At 36.2% G+C, this 15,077-nt stretch overlaps 2 protein-coding genes across 2 annotated transcripts in view; both read right to left on the reverse strand.

Moving 5' to 3' along the window:
* Positions 1–15,077, reverse strand: part of LOC133519807 (phosphatidate cytidylyltransferase, photoreceptor-specific) — a 51,089-nt gene that overhangs the window by 32,272 nt on the left and 3,740 nt on the right. Inside the window, exon 4 of the mRNA XM_061853918.1 lies at positions 9,964–10,140. Coding sequence (XP_061709902.1) covers positions 9,964–10,140 — 177 coding nt within the window. The remainder of the gene's footprint in view (positions 1–9,963; positions 10,141–15,077) is intronic.
* Positions 6,945–9,957, reverse strand: LOC133519805 (lipase 3-like). The gene has a single exon (XM_061853916.1). It carries the CDS (start codon positions 8,525–8,527, stop codon positions 7,142–7,144), a length of 1,386 nt encoding a protein of 461 aa, XP_061709900.1. The 5' UTR covers positions 8,528–9,957; the 3' UTR covers positions 6,945–7,141.

Raw genomic sequence — 15,077 nt, forward strand, 5'->3', positions numbered from 1 at the left:
CAGTTAGTCATTCAAATTCCGCACATAAATTCATCAAACTGTTAGCTAATAACTAGTTAATCCAATTTACTTTTTTACGTCAAAATGAAGTAATAATTAGAATCAATAATGTCAAAATGAACCAGTAATTAGAATCTATAATGTCAAAACTTAAATGAAGTAATAATGAGAATTTATAATGTCAAAAGTTTACATGTCAAAATGAAATAATAATTAGAATTTATGATGTCTAAAGTTTACATGTCAAAATGAAATAATAATTAGAATTTATAATGTCAAAAGTTTACATGTCAAAATGAAATAATAATTAGAATTTATGATGTCAAAAGTTTACATGTCAAAATGAAATAATAATCAGAATTATAATGTCAAAAGTTTACATGCCAAAATGAAATATGGTATAATTAGAATTTATAATGTCAAAAGTTTACATGTCACAATGAAGTTATAGCTAGAAATTATAATTAAAATATTCATCAATGGTATAAAAACTTGCATTACACAATATATTTTTCAATTTAAATTTGAATTCATCATTTGGTAGCGACTTTATGTTTGCAGGAATTTTATTAAATATTTGTATACACATGTGATACGCGCTTTTTTTTCTTATTTTAAGCTTATAGGGCGGTAGTGCCATTTGGTACTGTCGAAGAGGTCTATTATTTATATTATTAAATGGCGGGAAGAGTTCTAGATTCTGCTTCACAAAGACAGCTGCTTCGTAAATGTATAGACTTGTCAGTGTCAATAAGTTAAGCTTTGCAAAATCAAGTCGGCACGAGTCTCTGCGACCTTTACCACAAATAGTTTTAATGCACTTTCTTTGAGCTACAGATGCACGTTCTATTTCAACTGAGTTTCCCCATAAGATGATCCCATATCTAAAAATAGACTCGATATACGCATGATATGTTACGAGAGCTGTTTTTTGCGAAACCGTTTCTTTGAGTCTCCATAATACATATATAAATCTATTAACTTTCTTACATACACTTTCTACATGTTTTTTCCAGTTACAGTGAGTGTCTAAAGTTAAGCCTAAGAATACAGAATCTTCTACTTCTTCTATTTCGATGTTGTCATGTAAAATGTTTATTATCTGTGGCGCTGCTTTATATGATCTAAACTGGATAAATTTTGTTTTGGTAAGATTTACCTTTAAATGATTTTCACTAAGCCAACCGATGACATCGTTCAATGCCATATTTACCTCGCATTCATATGAGTCTACATTGGTACCTTTGATTAATATCGTGGTATCGTCAGCAAATAGGATGCAATCATGTCGGATACATTCAGGTAAATCATTGATATATATCAAAAACAACAACGGGCCTAAAATGCTGCCTTGAGGCAGCATTTTAGGCCCTACAAAATAAGAACTGCCAGAACTGTAGGTTAGGTAAGGTTAGAACTGCGACCCCTACAAAATAAGAACTGCTCAATAGGAACTGCCTTCAGAAATATTCTAATTGCAATTAGCGGAATCGGGTATGGAAAATTAAAAAAAAATCATAACATATAAATGCAATATAACTGTTTTATTTAAAGCATGCAAAATAGTTTCGATTTACAAAGGCAACACAGGATTATTTTTTGAAATAATTATACTAATCATAAATTAGCACCTATTGCCTTCAAAAATCCAATACACGTATAATCAGCTTGATTATTATTGATGAAATCAAGGTGAAGCGCTTTATCCAGTACTTTCTTCTTTTTTGCAGCTGAAGGAGCAAAGGATTCTGCTTTTAAAAAAATGTGCGTTATAACTGTGTGTCTAAGAAAATTGTGCGAAATAACAGTATGCCAAGTAAGTCGTATGCGAGTTATGCGACACAATTTTCGGCTAAACCATTATTCGATTACTTATAGGATTATTATTCAAATTAACATATGCTATTGCATTATTCTGCTTAAGAAAATTGAGCGATATAACAGTATGCCATCAAATTTATGCAAAATGTAATTCTGCGAAATTATGATTCTGCCAAGGGTTGTTTTGCGAAGGTACAATATGACAATAAATTTTCTGCAACATATTAGTAATCCAATAATAATATATTTATTTTTTGATTTTCCGAAAAAAAAATAATTAAAAAGCAAACCAAAAACCCTCGATGTTTGAAAATTAAATTAAATTTTATATTATAATCATAAACCGGGGTTTTCGGTGCGGGAATGTTTTCTTGTATTTATAACTTTGTCTATTGTAAAATAATTACCAAACTATGAATTAAAAATAGAAGGTAAGCTTCAAATGCGCTTAGAAATATTAAAATAGTATTGGTTTTTATAGTTTTAACCTGTTTTTTGGCTAGTGTAAAACATTCCCGCACCGAAGACCCCGACGTATGATTATAATCTTAAATTGGAAATAAGATTCCTTCCTACAATCTTTTTATTTAGGAATAGTGTAAGGAGATGTGTAAATATTCGAAGTTATTGGACCAATATAAACTCAAACTACACCTAATCAGTCAGCGATGCTGACATTGGCCAAGAAAGCGTTATCGTCATAAATAATTTAAACGTCACAGTTAGTAAAACGCATCGTACGATTGATAACGTAGCTACGTTATCATTACTAACAATTACAACGTAAATCCTATTAGTGCGGCTCCTCAGCTCGATGTAGTATCGAAACATGGTCCCACCCGGTAGAAGCAAAAGCACGAAACTTGGCCTGCATATAGCTTTTAGGTTTATAAATTATAAGAATAAATAGATGTAGAAACACGCCGAAAGTTATTGTTTCCCTCCCTGCCCCCCACTTTTATATTCCCATTTTTAGTTTTTATAAATATTCATGAAAACTGTTAAAGCTACATTAAAAATGTCTAGGAGACGTAAATTATCCATAAAATTTTCTACAATATTGTCGTCCTCGCACGTCAAACCAAAGTTGCCCTCGTCAGACCGAGGTATGTTAATTAATATCAGGAGTATTCGCTGCATGCAAAGCGGGTGGTGGGTGAAGCCGGGACGTTCACAGCTCTTGATGTGGCCAATTATGGCTAAAACGTTAGGCGTGTTTCTGTCAATTCACTTACTTCTCTGTAATTTTTTTCACGTTTTTTGCTTTAAAATCATATTTACCATAAAAATAGGTCACGATAGCTGTTTAGTGGTAAACTGCAATAATAGGGAGTATTACTTCAATGTTCTGCCGCCAGAGCGCAGCACTAGCGCCTTTCGTAAACCATAGAGTAACTTATACATACTGTGCCCTAAATTGTTTTACAGATAATAATATAGTTGAAAATAGAGTTCCGGTTACTCTGGTTATAATATTAGCGGAAGATCGTTGAGCATTAGACATTTTTTTGCCGCGATATCTATTGTCGAGTACTCGTAGCAGTACTGAGAGTTCCGCTACTCGATGCTAGATGTCGACTGCGAAAATAATAAGTATTTTGGTAGCAAAACTGATGTATTGAGTGAGCACTCTATTACTTCTTATTTCTCTATGCTATAATTGAGAAATACGGTGACACACAAAACGAGCAAATATTTAACTCATTCAAGTTCGAACACGAATTTCATCAAAAACAGGGACCTATCCACCCCTTCCCACAGAAAAAAAAAACCTTTAACTGGCTTAGTCGTTTATCGAATAGCCGCAACGATTTGCCTTCCCTTTTAATTAATTACCCGTTCATTTTGCCAATTTGGCCAAAAAATGTACGACACCTGTGCTGTCAATGCGCTAGACACCCAATCCTTCACTTTAAACATAAATTAGCAATATTGATTATATCTTTATGAAGAGAAAGTTGAAAATGTTATAAGCGTTTTAAGGGATACCCCTTCAAGAGGTTAGCGCTTAGGAACGGGTATCAAGCATTCGAAAAGATAACTGCTTATCCGTATTATGAAGCGCTTTAAGAGCAATTCCTAGCTGAGCAACTTTTCAAATCTCGAATTTTTGAAGCTATGTTTCTGTCGCGCTGCGGTGGGCGGGAAGCGGAGCTATCTAAGTGTGAGTGCGCGCACACAGACGCGAGACTCGTGCGCTCGCTCATTGCGCGCCGTTCCGTCGACATCGCCCGCGAGCCAGACGGAATTTATTCTGCGCTGCCCGACGCAAGTTGTTTTTGTTGTTACCACGTAATATTGTTTTTAATTTTTATATTATACTGTATCTATTACACCCTAATTCCAAACACCCTATCACCTGTACTAAATGTATTTTACACCTATGATGACGAAATAATAAATGATTGATTGATTGATTGATATTAATTACCATATAGGTAAAAACTGCAAAAAAGAATGATGTCTCAGCTTCGGTTGTCGTCGTACAGTCAAGTGCAAAAATATGTATCGAAAGAATCGTCTCATAAATATGGTACTACGCTCTTATTACACTGGAATAAGATGCTATGGGACATATTTTTGAGTAAGATGTGTACACCCATATTTTTACACTTGACTGTACCTATCCGTATCAGTAAGTTGGGAGTGATCATGGTGTGTTGTGAAATTTTGTAAGTAGGTATAAATATACCTATGGTTAAACTACAATCTATTTAACTTGTAGTACGATGGGATGTAAACTTGGGCCGCCTTATTGACGAACGTATCGCAATGACAATCTGGGTAAAGTATGTTGGGATAATGCCGGACAATTTTGGGACCAATTGAGAGAACTCGTGAAAAAATGTTTTCTCGAGATCTCAACACGTGACAGATTCTTGAAGTACGTAGCGAATCGTTAAATAATAACCGTAGATTAGGCCTGAATTTTGGTAAGTAAACAATGTGCTAAGAAACCTCTTATTGTAAGGTTTACCCGAAGTAATAAAAAAAAACCACTTAAATAATAGATACGTTGCGTAGTTTTGACAATTTAAGATTTCATGAACTGTACAGGTTTAGGGAAAGTGTAAATGTATTGTTTATTGAATGGAATGTACTGGAAGATATTAAGTACTTAAGTAGGAGGGACAAAAATCAAAATAAAAAATAATCGTGCCCAGTCATTTTTAATGAAGGTCGCCAAAAAAATAAGAATCAAACTTAGAAATCAAAAAGACTAAGTAGTTCTTTAAAAAGGTCAAGGTCACTGAGAGCCCATCTTGAAGTATGGAAAATAATTAAAATTGCGATTTTGTTGGTTTAATTTTGCAATTATGTATATATAATATATAGTTGATATACAATCTTTTTTTTTTTATAAAATGTAAGGATCGTATGTAAAGAGTAAAGTAAATATATAGGAAAAGAGAGCCCTCTTGAAGCATTTTAAGGAAACTAATTTCGAAGCCCTATCTCTATTTTGTATCCGAAACTAGCAATGTATGTATGCGTGCACATCTACATAATTATGCATCCGTATGTGTAGGTACTTTATTGCGAAAAATTGCTCATTTGCTATCTATTTTACTCGATTTTGTTATAAATTTCAACCTGTATCATCATCCTTATACAATATAAATACTCTTTATTGCACAATTCAATAAAAGAAAACATACACATAAGCACAGGTAAACAATATGCGGTCTTATCGCTAAAAGGCAACCTTTGGGTTGCGGAAATTAAAAAAATTACATTGTCAGTAACCGTCGCGCTGGTAGTGGTACTGGATAAAAATTATGGTACGAAAGTGTGATCAAGAAAACAATAAATGTGATAATTAAGGTCAGTAGGTAAATTTAAGAAAATTTAAAGTTTGATAATCACTGCTGTTTTTTAAATAGGTAAAGATCTGATTGTTTCTGGTCCGATCTTTACCTGGAAGGGTCAAGATCGGATATCGGTCTACAGCAGTGCTAGGTCTGTTAACACAATTACAAAAACAAACACAGTTTCATCACAATACGCAAAATAAATTACAGAGCGAAGATCGGATAGAAGGAAGAATTCGCGAAATTTACCTTGCTCTCTGTGATTGCACATAGCACAAGCCCGACTCCCTGAGCGACGCGGGGACACTGACAGTCGAGGCGCAATGAAATGGCGTCTTAAACAATGTTGCCAACATTAAAAAATAAAGTCAAATTAGGGGGAAATGAATGTCCTACGTTCTTCACCCGCATCCGGTATTTACCCAACATACCTTAATCGTTGAACCGCCGCATTTCAAAATGGCCCTTATTTTGATATCGGCTAGCCGTAATGTAATACGGCGGATTATACAATACGACTGCGATACTTATATATAAATCCCCTCGTCAATGTAATTTCATTAAATTTGCTATCTAGTGGCAAACATCAAAGTAGTTATCTTTTACTTGTGACGCACAAGTGTGAGCAATGTAAAATACTATATTTCTAAAAAAATTGCCTACTAGGTACGTAATAAAAGAAAATGTGATTATTAAATTATAATACGAAAGGTGGTCAAATCGCAAAATGCTGTCGTTTTATTTAAAATAATGAAATAATTAGACGAGTTCCGAAAGTACCGAGAAATCCCGGTTCTTTAAAACAGTACCGGTTCTGCAATCCCTAATAAGGATGTTATGCCCATCACTATTCCTTCTGTGTACGTATATTTAGAAACTGTCTCCGCCTCCAATTCGTGCGATAAGGACAACTGCAGCTCGGACCGAAATTCACTCGCAAAAAACTCAAAAATCGAGGTTTCGCTCTCGACTGTTTCCTCCTCCAAAACGCAACTAATCATTATGAAATTTTGGAAATTGCAAGAGGAAGTAACAATCTATGCCGCTATGTTTTGATTTTTTGGATATTTTTTGTCATATTTGTATACTGTGCCTTTTTTTACAGCCAATTCAATTTAGCCGTTTTTGCGATTTTCGAGGCGCTGTATCTTTCTTCAAAATAAAATAATCCAAAAAAGCAAAACATAGCGGCACAGATATTGATGATATTGATCTTATTTGAAAAAATCACTGCTCTAGGTTAAAAATCCAGGGAGGAATCAGTCGAGAGCGTTTGTATGGAAAAATCGCAACTAGGAATTCCTCTTAATAGTCGAATGAATGAGTTTTAAGCAACGGCTTTGGTAAGAAAAGCCATACGAAATACCCCTTCCAAAACCCTCGAAGGGGATACCGGACCAGTCCCTGCATTAATACGGTTAATAAAATGGGACTTAAAAAGAAAAAGTAAGTGAATAATTCGGTTATTTATTTTGTTTCAAATTTGCACCTGATGTATTAAAAGTTTATTAATACCGAGATAACAATTTCATTATTCGCTTATGAATCAAATCTTTTGGATTTTTAGCGTACACGTAATCAAGATGGGTAAAGTTTTCGCGTTCAATTTTATAGGCTTTGACCACTTTTGGCAATTTTGTTAAAAGCTTCTCTACGTCGCGATCATCCGATAGCCAGTCACCATCACTATAAATTAAAGCGACAGTCGCGTTTATATTTGTTAGTTTGTAATCAGGCGGCTCTCGAGACCCATATCGATGCATATTCTCAGTAACGCCATAATCGAACCTCCTAAATTTCCCCGATACGATACCTTGCGCGTAATGTACACATTGCTTTACCGATGCACTGGTTGGCGAATGACTGAGGACTGCCGGCAGATACGTTATGTTCAAATGCGCCAGGTTGAATCCAGCAACAAATATTACGACATATTGGCAGAGTAAAGACTCCATTGACCCCTTACCACCACACATTCGTCGCATGTAAAGCTTACTACCTACACTCGAGGAGAAAATGTTTATAATAATCGGAATCAAATGCAACACTCGTGCAAAAGGCGACTTTATGTTGTATAAGTAACCTATAGGTGCTAATGCGATCATGAGAGATACTTTTTCATTGTACGCGGGGCGCTCGGAAGCCATCACCCAGAAACATGTGGTGCCTTGCGAAAATCCGATATATCTTAACTTTATTTGGCCCGTTTTGTTCAAAGTGTAATCTATCATCGCTGGTAGGTCGTAATATCCAATCTCGTGCCAGGAAATATCCCAGAATTTGGCTGAAGAGGTCGTTAGGTACTGGTGTCGTCGAGAATGTTTGGAGCCGCGAGCGTTACCTAGCCACACATCGTAGCCTTCTCTAGCCAGGAAATACGCGATACTACTATCGGGTCCAGACAGCAAAAAGTCGTCAGCACTTCCAAACACTCCATGCATCAGGAATACTACCGGACCGTCATTAGGTATTCTCATCAGAGTGAGGACGTATCCATCTTCAGTGACCGTTTCGTGAGTCTCCACTGAGTATCCATATTTTCTGATAAGTTGAACGCAGCTGAGTCGACAGTCTTCGTTACGGCGACCGGTATCGAAGTCTATCACGAAATTACTACGCGTAGATGTCAGGATGTTGTTGTCCAAAAGGTCGAGAACGTCCTCCTCGGAGCCGATGGTTTTAGCTACGATCTTGGTTACACTGCTGAGCAAGTGGAGGACATTTGTAGCAAATTTTCCATCGAAAACATCAGCGGCTTTATCAGCTGTTTGGGTCCGGTTTCCAGACAAAACCCTGGCTGGATTCACAGTCTGTGGCAACAATAGATTGAGTAGCTGCCCGCGTGTCGGAGCAAAAGTAAAAAAGACAGACCAAATAAGTATCTTCGAGATCATTATGGTGTTTTAAATCGAACTTGATGCCACCGCGGTCTATATTACACTGATCGTATGCAATGGTGTAACATGAAATGATTTGCATATAATTTACATGCATTATCACAAAAACATTGAAAAATGAGTAAATAAGAAGGTTTTATTAGCCGTAATAGCCGTGACATTAAGGACCTACACGTGCACGTCTGACGTGGTTGTTTCACTATGGTTGTTTAAGTTAGTAGGGCTTTAGTTTAGATACCCTGTGTTATTGTGGTTATACTAACTTAAAATTGATGTCATAAATATTCCTACATTTTGATTTTCTGTCATATTCAAATCAATTTGTTTTACATAGATCTTTCAATGTTATGTCGTGTGGGGATCATTGTACTGCTTCTCTTGTAATGCCAACTTCTTAAGATAAATATATTTTTATTTTATTTTTATTTATTATTTATCAGTTTAACTTTCTATTAAATAAAAGTTGTGCGAGATAACAACTGATGTACATATCACCTTTAACGCCGCGCTTTTATTTTACATACTAAAATTGCCCGGTGCGGTAGCTAAAAGCATAAATTATATTTTACCAGCACATAAAAAGGACTATAGGCACTCAAACAGACAAGCAAACTCAAAGTAATAACAAATACCTACTTGCATACTTAAAATATAATTCAATATTTTAATCGGATTTCAATAGCAAGTATATGCACGTACTTAATTTTATTTGATGTAACATTGTATTTTTTTATGATATGTTTTTAATATAATATGTTTATTTATTTTATGCTTAAAACAAAGCTCATACGTTTACATATCTACACATAGAGAGGTTTCAATAGCAGTGGCAGATGTCTAGTTATTGTTATTAACAGGTTAGTTACCTATAAAAAAGACATTGTTTAACGGAATACATGTTTTCGTGATTTTAAAAATTTTGCTAAATCTCACACAAACTGGTAAGTCAAGGCATGACTCCACAAATGAGATTTCTATTATCAACTTCATAGTAACAAATAATTTTGAAGTTTCATAAATAGTAGCTGATTTGATTGGCATAACCCTAACCCACAGACTACACAAGTACACAGACACCGCATTATGAAGAGTTTGCAAAGAGCACAAGGTCACCAGATATAGGTGCAATTTACTTGTATACTTAATGCTAAGATTCGAGCAGCACAACTGAGTTGTATTATACACCATTTTATATTATAACAACGCCTATACACCTCTAAAGCTTATTTTTTGTAAATGTTTTATATATACACGGGTAGGCACAGATCGTAATTGTGGGCACAACTGAAATAAGCAATCGCGATTCCACACTAATATTGTATGAAGGCGCTTAAGTGTGGTGACCTCGATTATCTTATATGCTGCGTCTAGTAGTTACGGTGGTCTATGATCCTAACCTATTGACGATATGTTATAATACTTTTAAAACTCACCGTCCTATTAATCACAACTCCGAAGTAGTCGATGAGGTTCTCTCCGTAGAAGAAGTAGTTGGACGTCAGCAGGAAGTACCAGGAGAGCGAGCGGAACCACGGCAGCCCGTGAACCCGGTACACCGCGTAGCCGATGTTGATGATCTCCTCGAAACATTTCACTTGAACGCAGAGCACCTGGCGGAAAAAAGTCACAATAATAAAACTGTTTATTCCACTTTGATGAGAAGCAACTAAACCTTTCACAGAAAAGGCCTCTATCGGGACTACACGCGTCTGTCAGTTTGTTACATCTTCAATATTCACGCTTTAAACAATGAACGGATTCGGATAAAATTTGGTATGGAGAAAGTTTGAGGCCTGGGGAAGAACTTAGGGTAGTTTTTATCAATAGTTACATAGTCAATTTCGTCATTCTACGCAAACAAAGTCGCGATCAGAAGCTAGTCTATCATATATTTAATCTACCATCATCTAATATCATATCGTGGCCTACATCGTAAAACTTAAACTTGACATCGACATTTCTTGCCAATGTGCTGATGGTGCCCCTTACAATTCACGCATACTTCGTTCCGCGTTCAGAGTCTGTGTTCTATACTTGTAACGTCACTCCAATAAATCGGGTGGTGTGCACTCTCTACAGTTCACGCCCGAAAGGTGCTAATGTTCCAATCTTGCCAAGATCACAGGCAACCACATGCAGGCCGATAGACGAAAACCGCGAACATTTCTTTCGTTATTCCCCTTTGTCGTTATACTCGTTATATAAGTATTTCCACTGCGATACGATAGTAATGGTGATGGTCATTGGTATGTGGGGTATATTCCCATTTGTCCCCACACCACGTGACAAATGGTAATTATTCACATGAATGCAGCTATTCCCATCTATGCCCAGTGGGGAAAAAATGGGAATACACCGTATGTGACTACCGCAGTAGCGTATAGACCGTGACTCTTGCAGGGAAGCTTTAGAAAGCTATGCATTTCTTTTTCTTTAACCTTTACTTTTCGGTTTGCTAGTCCCTAAATAAGATCTGAAATTTATTAAATAGAAGAGAAAACTTTATTAAGTAATATTTTAAATGTTTTGCTCGGGCCAAAGTCTGCGTTGAGCAACTTAATGACGATAACCAATAAATAATGTAAATATTATACATTTTAATTAGGACAAATAAAACTATATTTAAATAGTAAAACCATAAAGTTTCTGTTAAGTAACGCATACTTTAATAAGTCGAAGTTAAAAAAGTGTAAGTAAATAATACATTTTAAACTCAAATTATCACAACATTAGTCACACAAGGTATGATTGACAGACATTTTAAATCCGATTTTCCATTCTAACCCAAACAGAATAATATCGATAATTGCAACAGACCGCCCAATTATAACGCTTAATTATAACGCAGAATTATAACGCTTGTAATATTAACTTTATGATTTATGAGTATTACAACAAGATATAATATTAAATGTATAAAGACCATCTATCAATCACAAATTATTCCACCTATCCATTCAGGCACGAATGTAATACTTTATTTGAATCGATCAGAAGTTGACATTACTTACAGCACTTGGCCAACCTAGGTACATTACAAATGTAGTTCATAATTGTTTTTCATCGTATTTTCTCGAAAACGTTCGTATTTGTCATGCTAGTTTAGTCAATGTCAGTATTTTTTGTACCGAGATACACGTTCGTAAGTTTCCGTGAAAATACGATAGAAGTGTTCGTAAGTTCCGGTGAAAGTACGATGGATATGGTGATCCCCCCTGCATACAATCAGTCTAGAGTCTATACTGGGGGGTCAGCTCTCTCTGCATCTGACTGTACCTAGGTACAGAATTACAGAATCCGGTCCGACTTTAATCGCCTCTCCTACACTTACGGTCGCCAAACTACGTCCAGCGAGCCTGCCACTCCGGTCAGCAATAATGGGTAGGTACTTTGGTGTATTCCCATTTGTCCTCGACGGACACAGATGGGGATAAATGCTTCATATAAACCGTGTATGCTTCATATAAATGTATGGTGGCGGTCACGTGGGGCGGAGACAAATGAGAATATTTTTTTTATACTACGTCGGTGGCAAACAAGCATACGGCCCGCCCGATGGTAAGCAGTCTCCGTAGCCTGAGTACGCCTACAACTCTATAGAGAAGTTACATGCGCGTCTCCGACCCTAACAACCCACCCTTCCCCCGTTGAGCGCTGGAAACCTTACTCACCGGCAGGAACACAACACTGAGTAGGGTCCACTGTTGTACATTGCTACTTTCGATATACCCAGCCCACGAATGGGAAGCAAAATCCTGGCTGTAAGCCCTTGGGTCAAAAAAATTCGATACGGCTGCGCTGACCTACATTATAAATAAAATATTTGAGATTCGCGACAGTTGAAGATTCTTCTTTTAAACTTTATACATAGTCATTACAGATCCCGGGGTCCTGACTACCCCTGATGCAAAATATTTACATTTTAGCAGTTGCATAGTTTAAACAGTAAGGTTAAGCAATTTCAAAGATTTATAGTGTTATTACCAGTAGTCATGAACCCATACAAACTATGTGGATCTTTCAAAGCATCCGACTACGTTAAAAAAACAGGAGCTGATAAATTAACTATTGGATGCCGGTGTTCTTAACATTTCCGGTTGATAAGTATTCACTTCACTACACCAGCTCGCTCGTTGTTCGCAACTGTCAACTTTTTGTTCTCAGTGACAGGCCTATCGGCCGTCCAGCGGACTGTTAATCAGTGGGCCCCTTAAGAGGCTGTCAACACCCAATGTCCTTGAAATTGATGTTACTTAAACAGTTTTTTAAGAAAGACTATTTGTTTTAGTCAAGTAAGAAAAATATATGTTCATATTAATTATATTTCAAAGACCGTGGTTGTACTCGATACACGATTGAACGAAATCGGCTCGATAGAAAATAATTGCAAAGATTGGTCTTAAAATCACAATTAAACGGTTTTATGTCTTTATTGTTTTGACTTATGTGTCTGCAATTAAAATCATAATTTCAAAACATTTATATCTAAACCGTGGTCTTGTTAAATATTACACTAATAATCCACTTTTTTTTATTTAAATATTTTTCTTATTATTCCCTTGCCCAGGCCCAGTAACATGCGACAGTGCTATCTCATTTACTCCGATACAAATAGACAGTGTGCGCGCTTTAGGTATTGACAGCCTCTTAATAGTTATCTTTATTCTTTAAAAACTATTTGTTAATCTTCCACAAGAGTGGTTGATGCAAAATTTGAGTAGTTTCCTCAAGTCGGGGAAGTTGACTTTTGAAGGAAGGAAGGAAGTTGAAGGTGGCCACTAGACGCCTATACCTAGGCGAGGCGTGATCTCATTGTTCTTTCTATGGTGTCTGGAGTAGTGTCCAGCATAGTGTTAAGTGATGATATTGAATGATAAATATGTATTAGCGTTTATTTAGGTTTGATTTGTAATGTTTCACATTTATTCCTCGAGTAGGTGAGTTGAAAAGTTTTGTGTTTCACTCAGTAGCAAACTTTGTATAACCCTCATGCCTTTCATCTCTCGCAACGCTCAAAATTCCACCTTTTGAACCAACAACTTAAACAATAACTTTGCCCACTTTGTAAAACATATAATAACTATTTTAATTCGTTTTTACCACACCAATAGGGCTAAGATGGTCGGCTCTTTATCATTTGTCACCATGCTTGTCACGTTCTAACAAGTATTTAAGCGCAAAAGTGACGGGCATAGTGACAAGTGATCAAAATGGAACCATGCTGCCACCGCAGGTCATAAACACTCTTTATTCTTCAAAAACTTAAGAGGAAGTTGCATTTTATCTACAAGAGTGGCAAAGTAACCTGAAGTTGTTTCCTCATGTTGGCTGGTAGAATTAACTTTTAAGTGATGATTTTGGCATTTATTTGTGTGATGAGCACAGATATTTTTGTTTCTGAGTCATGGATGTTTTCGTTTATATATTATATATATATATCGTTGTCTATGCTATTATATATATCGAGTACCCACAACACAAGCCTTCTTGCATACCGTGGGACTTAATCTATTTGTGTAAAAATCTCCCTATAATATTTATTTCGAATTATAAATATTTCATAACGTTCATTTGGATAATGTTTTATAATAGTTCGTATTTTCCTCCTTGGCATGGTGAAAAATGTTGTGTTTCACTCGGTAGCAAAGTTAGTTTAACGCTCGTGAGTAGAAACCCTCTCTACGCTCAAGATTCCACAACACAAACCACTCGCTACGCTCGTGATGAAATTTTGGAAACATTCGCTTGCTCGGCTATCAATTTTAGCACGAAGAGTTAACCAACAATTTTCCCCCTTATAAAACAAATAACTATTCTTAACCATTTTCAACAACATTATACCTAGAGCTAATTAGCGAGTATTATTGGATACCTATTAGGAACTTAATTCACTGATTCACGACGTAAAAGCGTGATATCTATCTCTACTCTTTGGAATTAACAAACAGTAGGTAAACACTCCAGTTATAAATAGATTCTACGGCCGAGTTTAACAATCTAGTTCATTGTTACGACGGTAAGAACAAATAGATCAGTTAATAAATGATAGGTTTTTAGTGTAAAATTTGGCTAAATTATATTATCCTTTATTGATTTTAAATCTAATTTTAGGTTTTTACAATATGTATAATATAAAAGTAAAATATAAACAGTTACAAAACAATACAAAAAATATATAAACACATTATAAAATACCTAACCTAGTGTGCCGCCAGCAGCGGGGCAAGGCCCAAGCTGCCGGTGGTCAGGGCTGCAGAGAGAGGAACCGTAGGACTATCCGCGCCGTGTCCAAGACTATCGCCTTCTGCATCTGACCCTTGATCCAACCACCTAGCGATTCTCTCAAGGTCGGTCGGCCGACTCTTCGCTATGAAACCATTCACTGAAACGACTATCGGGACAATGATCGTCGAATCAACATCCCACATGGCGGTTTTCTCGTCAGCCAAGTCTAGGTACTTACTGGATTTGTCCTTCTCGGCTTTCACGAGATTCTCATCTTGGGGGATGGTGAAATCGACGAGCACGGCTCGGCGCTGCGATCGAT

This window comes from Cydia pomonella, chromosome 7 (genome assembly GCF_033807575.1).
Source record: "Cydia pomonella isolate Wapato2018A chromosome 7, ilCydPomo1, whole genome shotgun sequence".
In the NCBI taxonomy this organism is placed as follows: domain Eukaryota; kingdom Metazoa; phylum Arthropoda; class Insecta; order Lepidoptera; family Tortricidae; genus Cydia; species Cydia pomonella.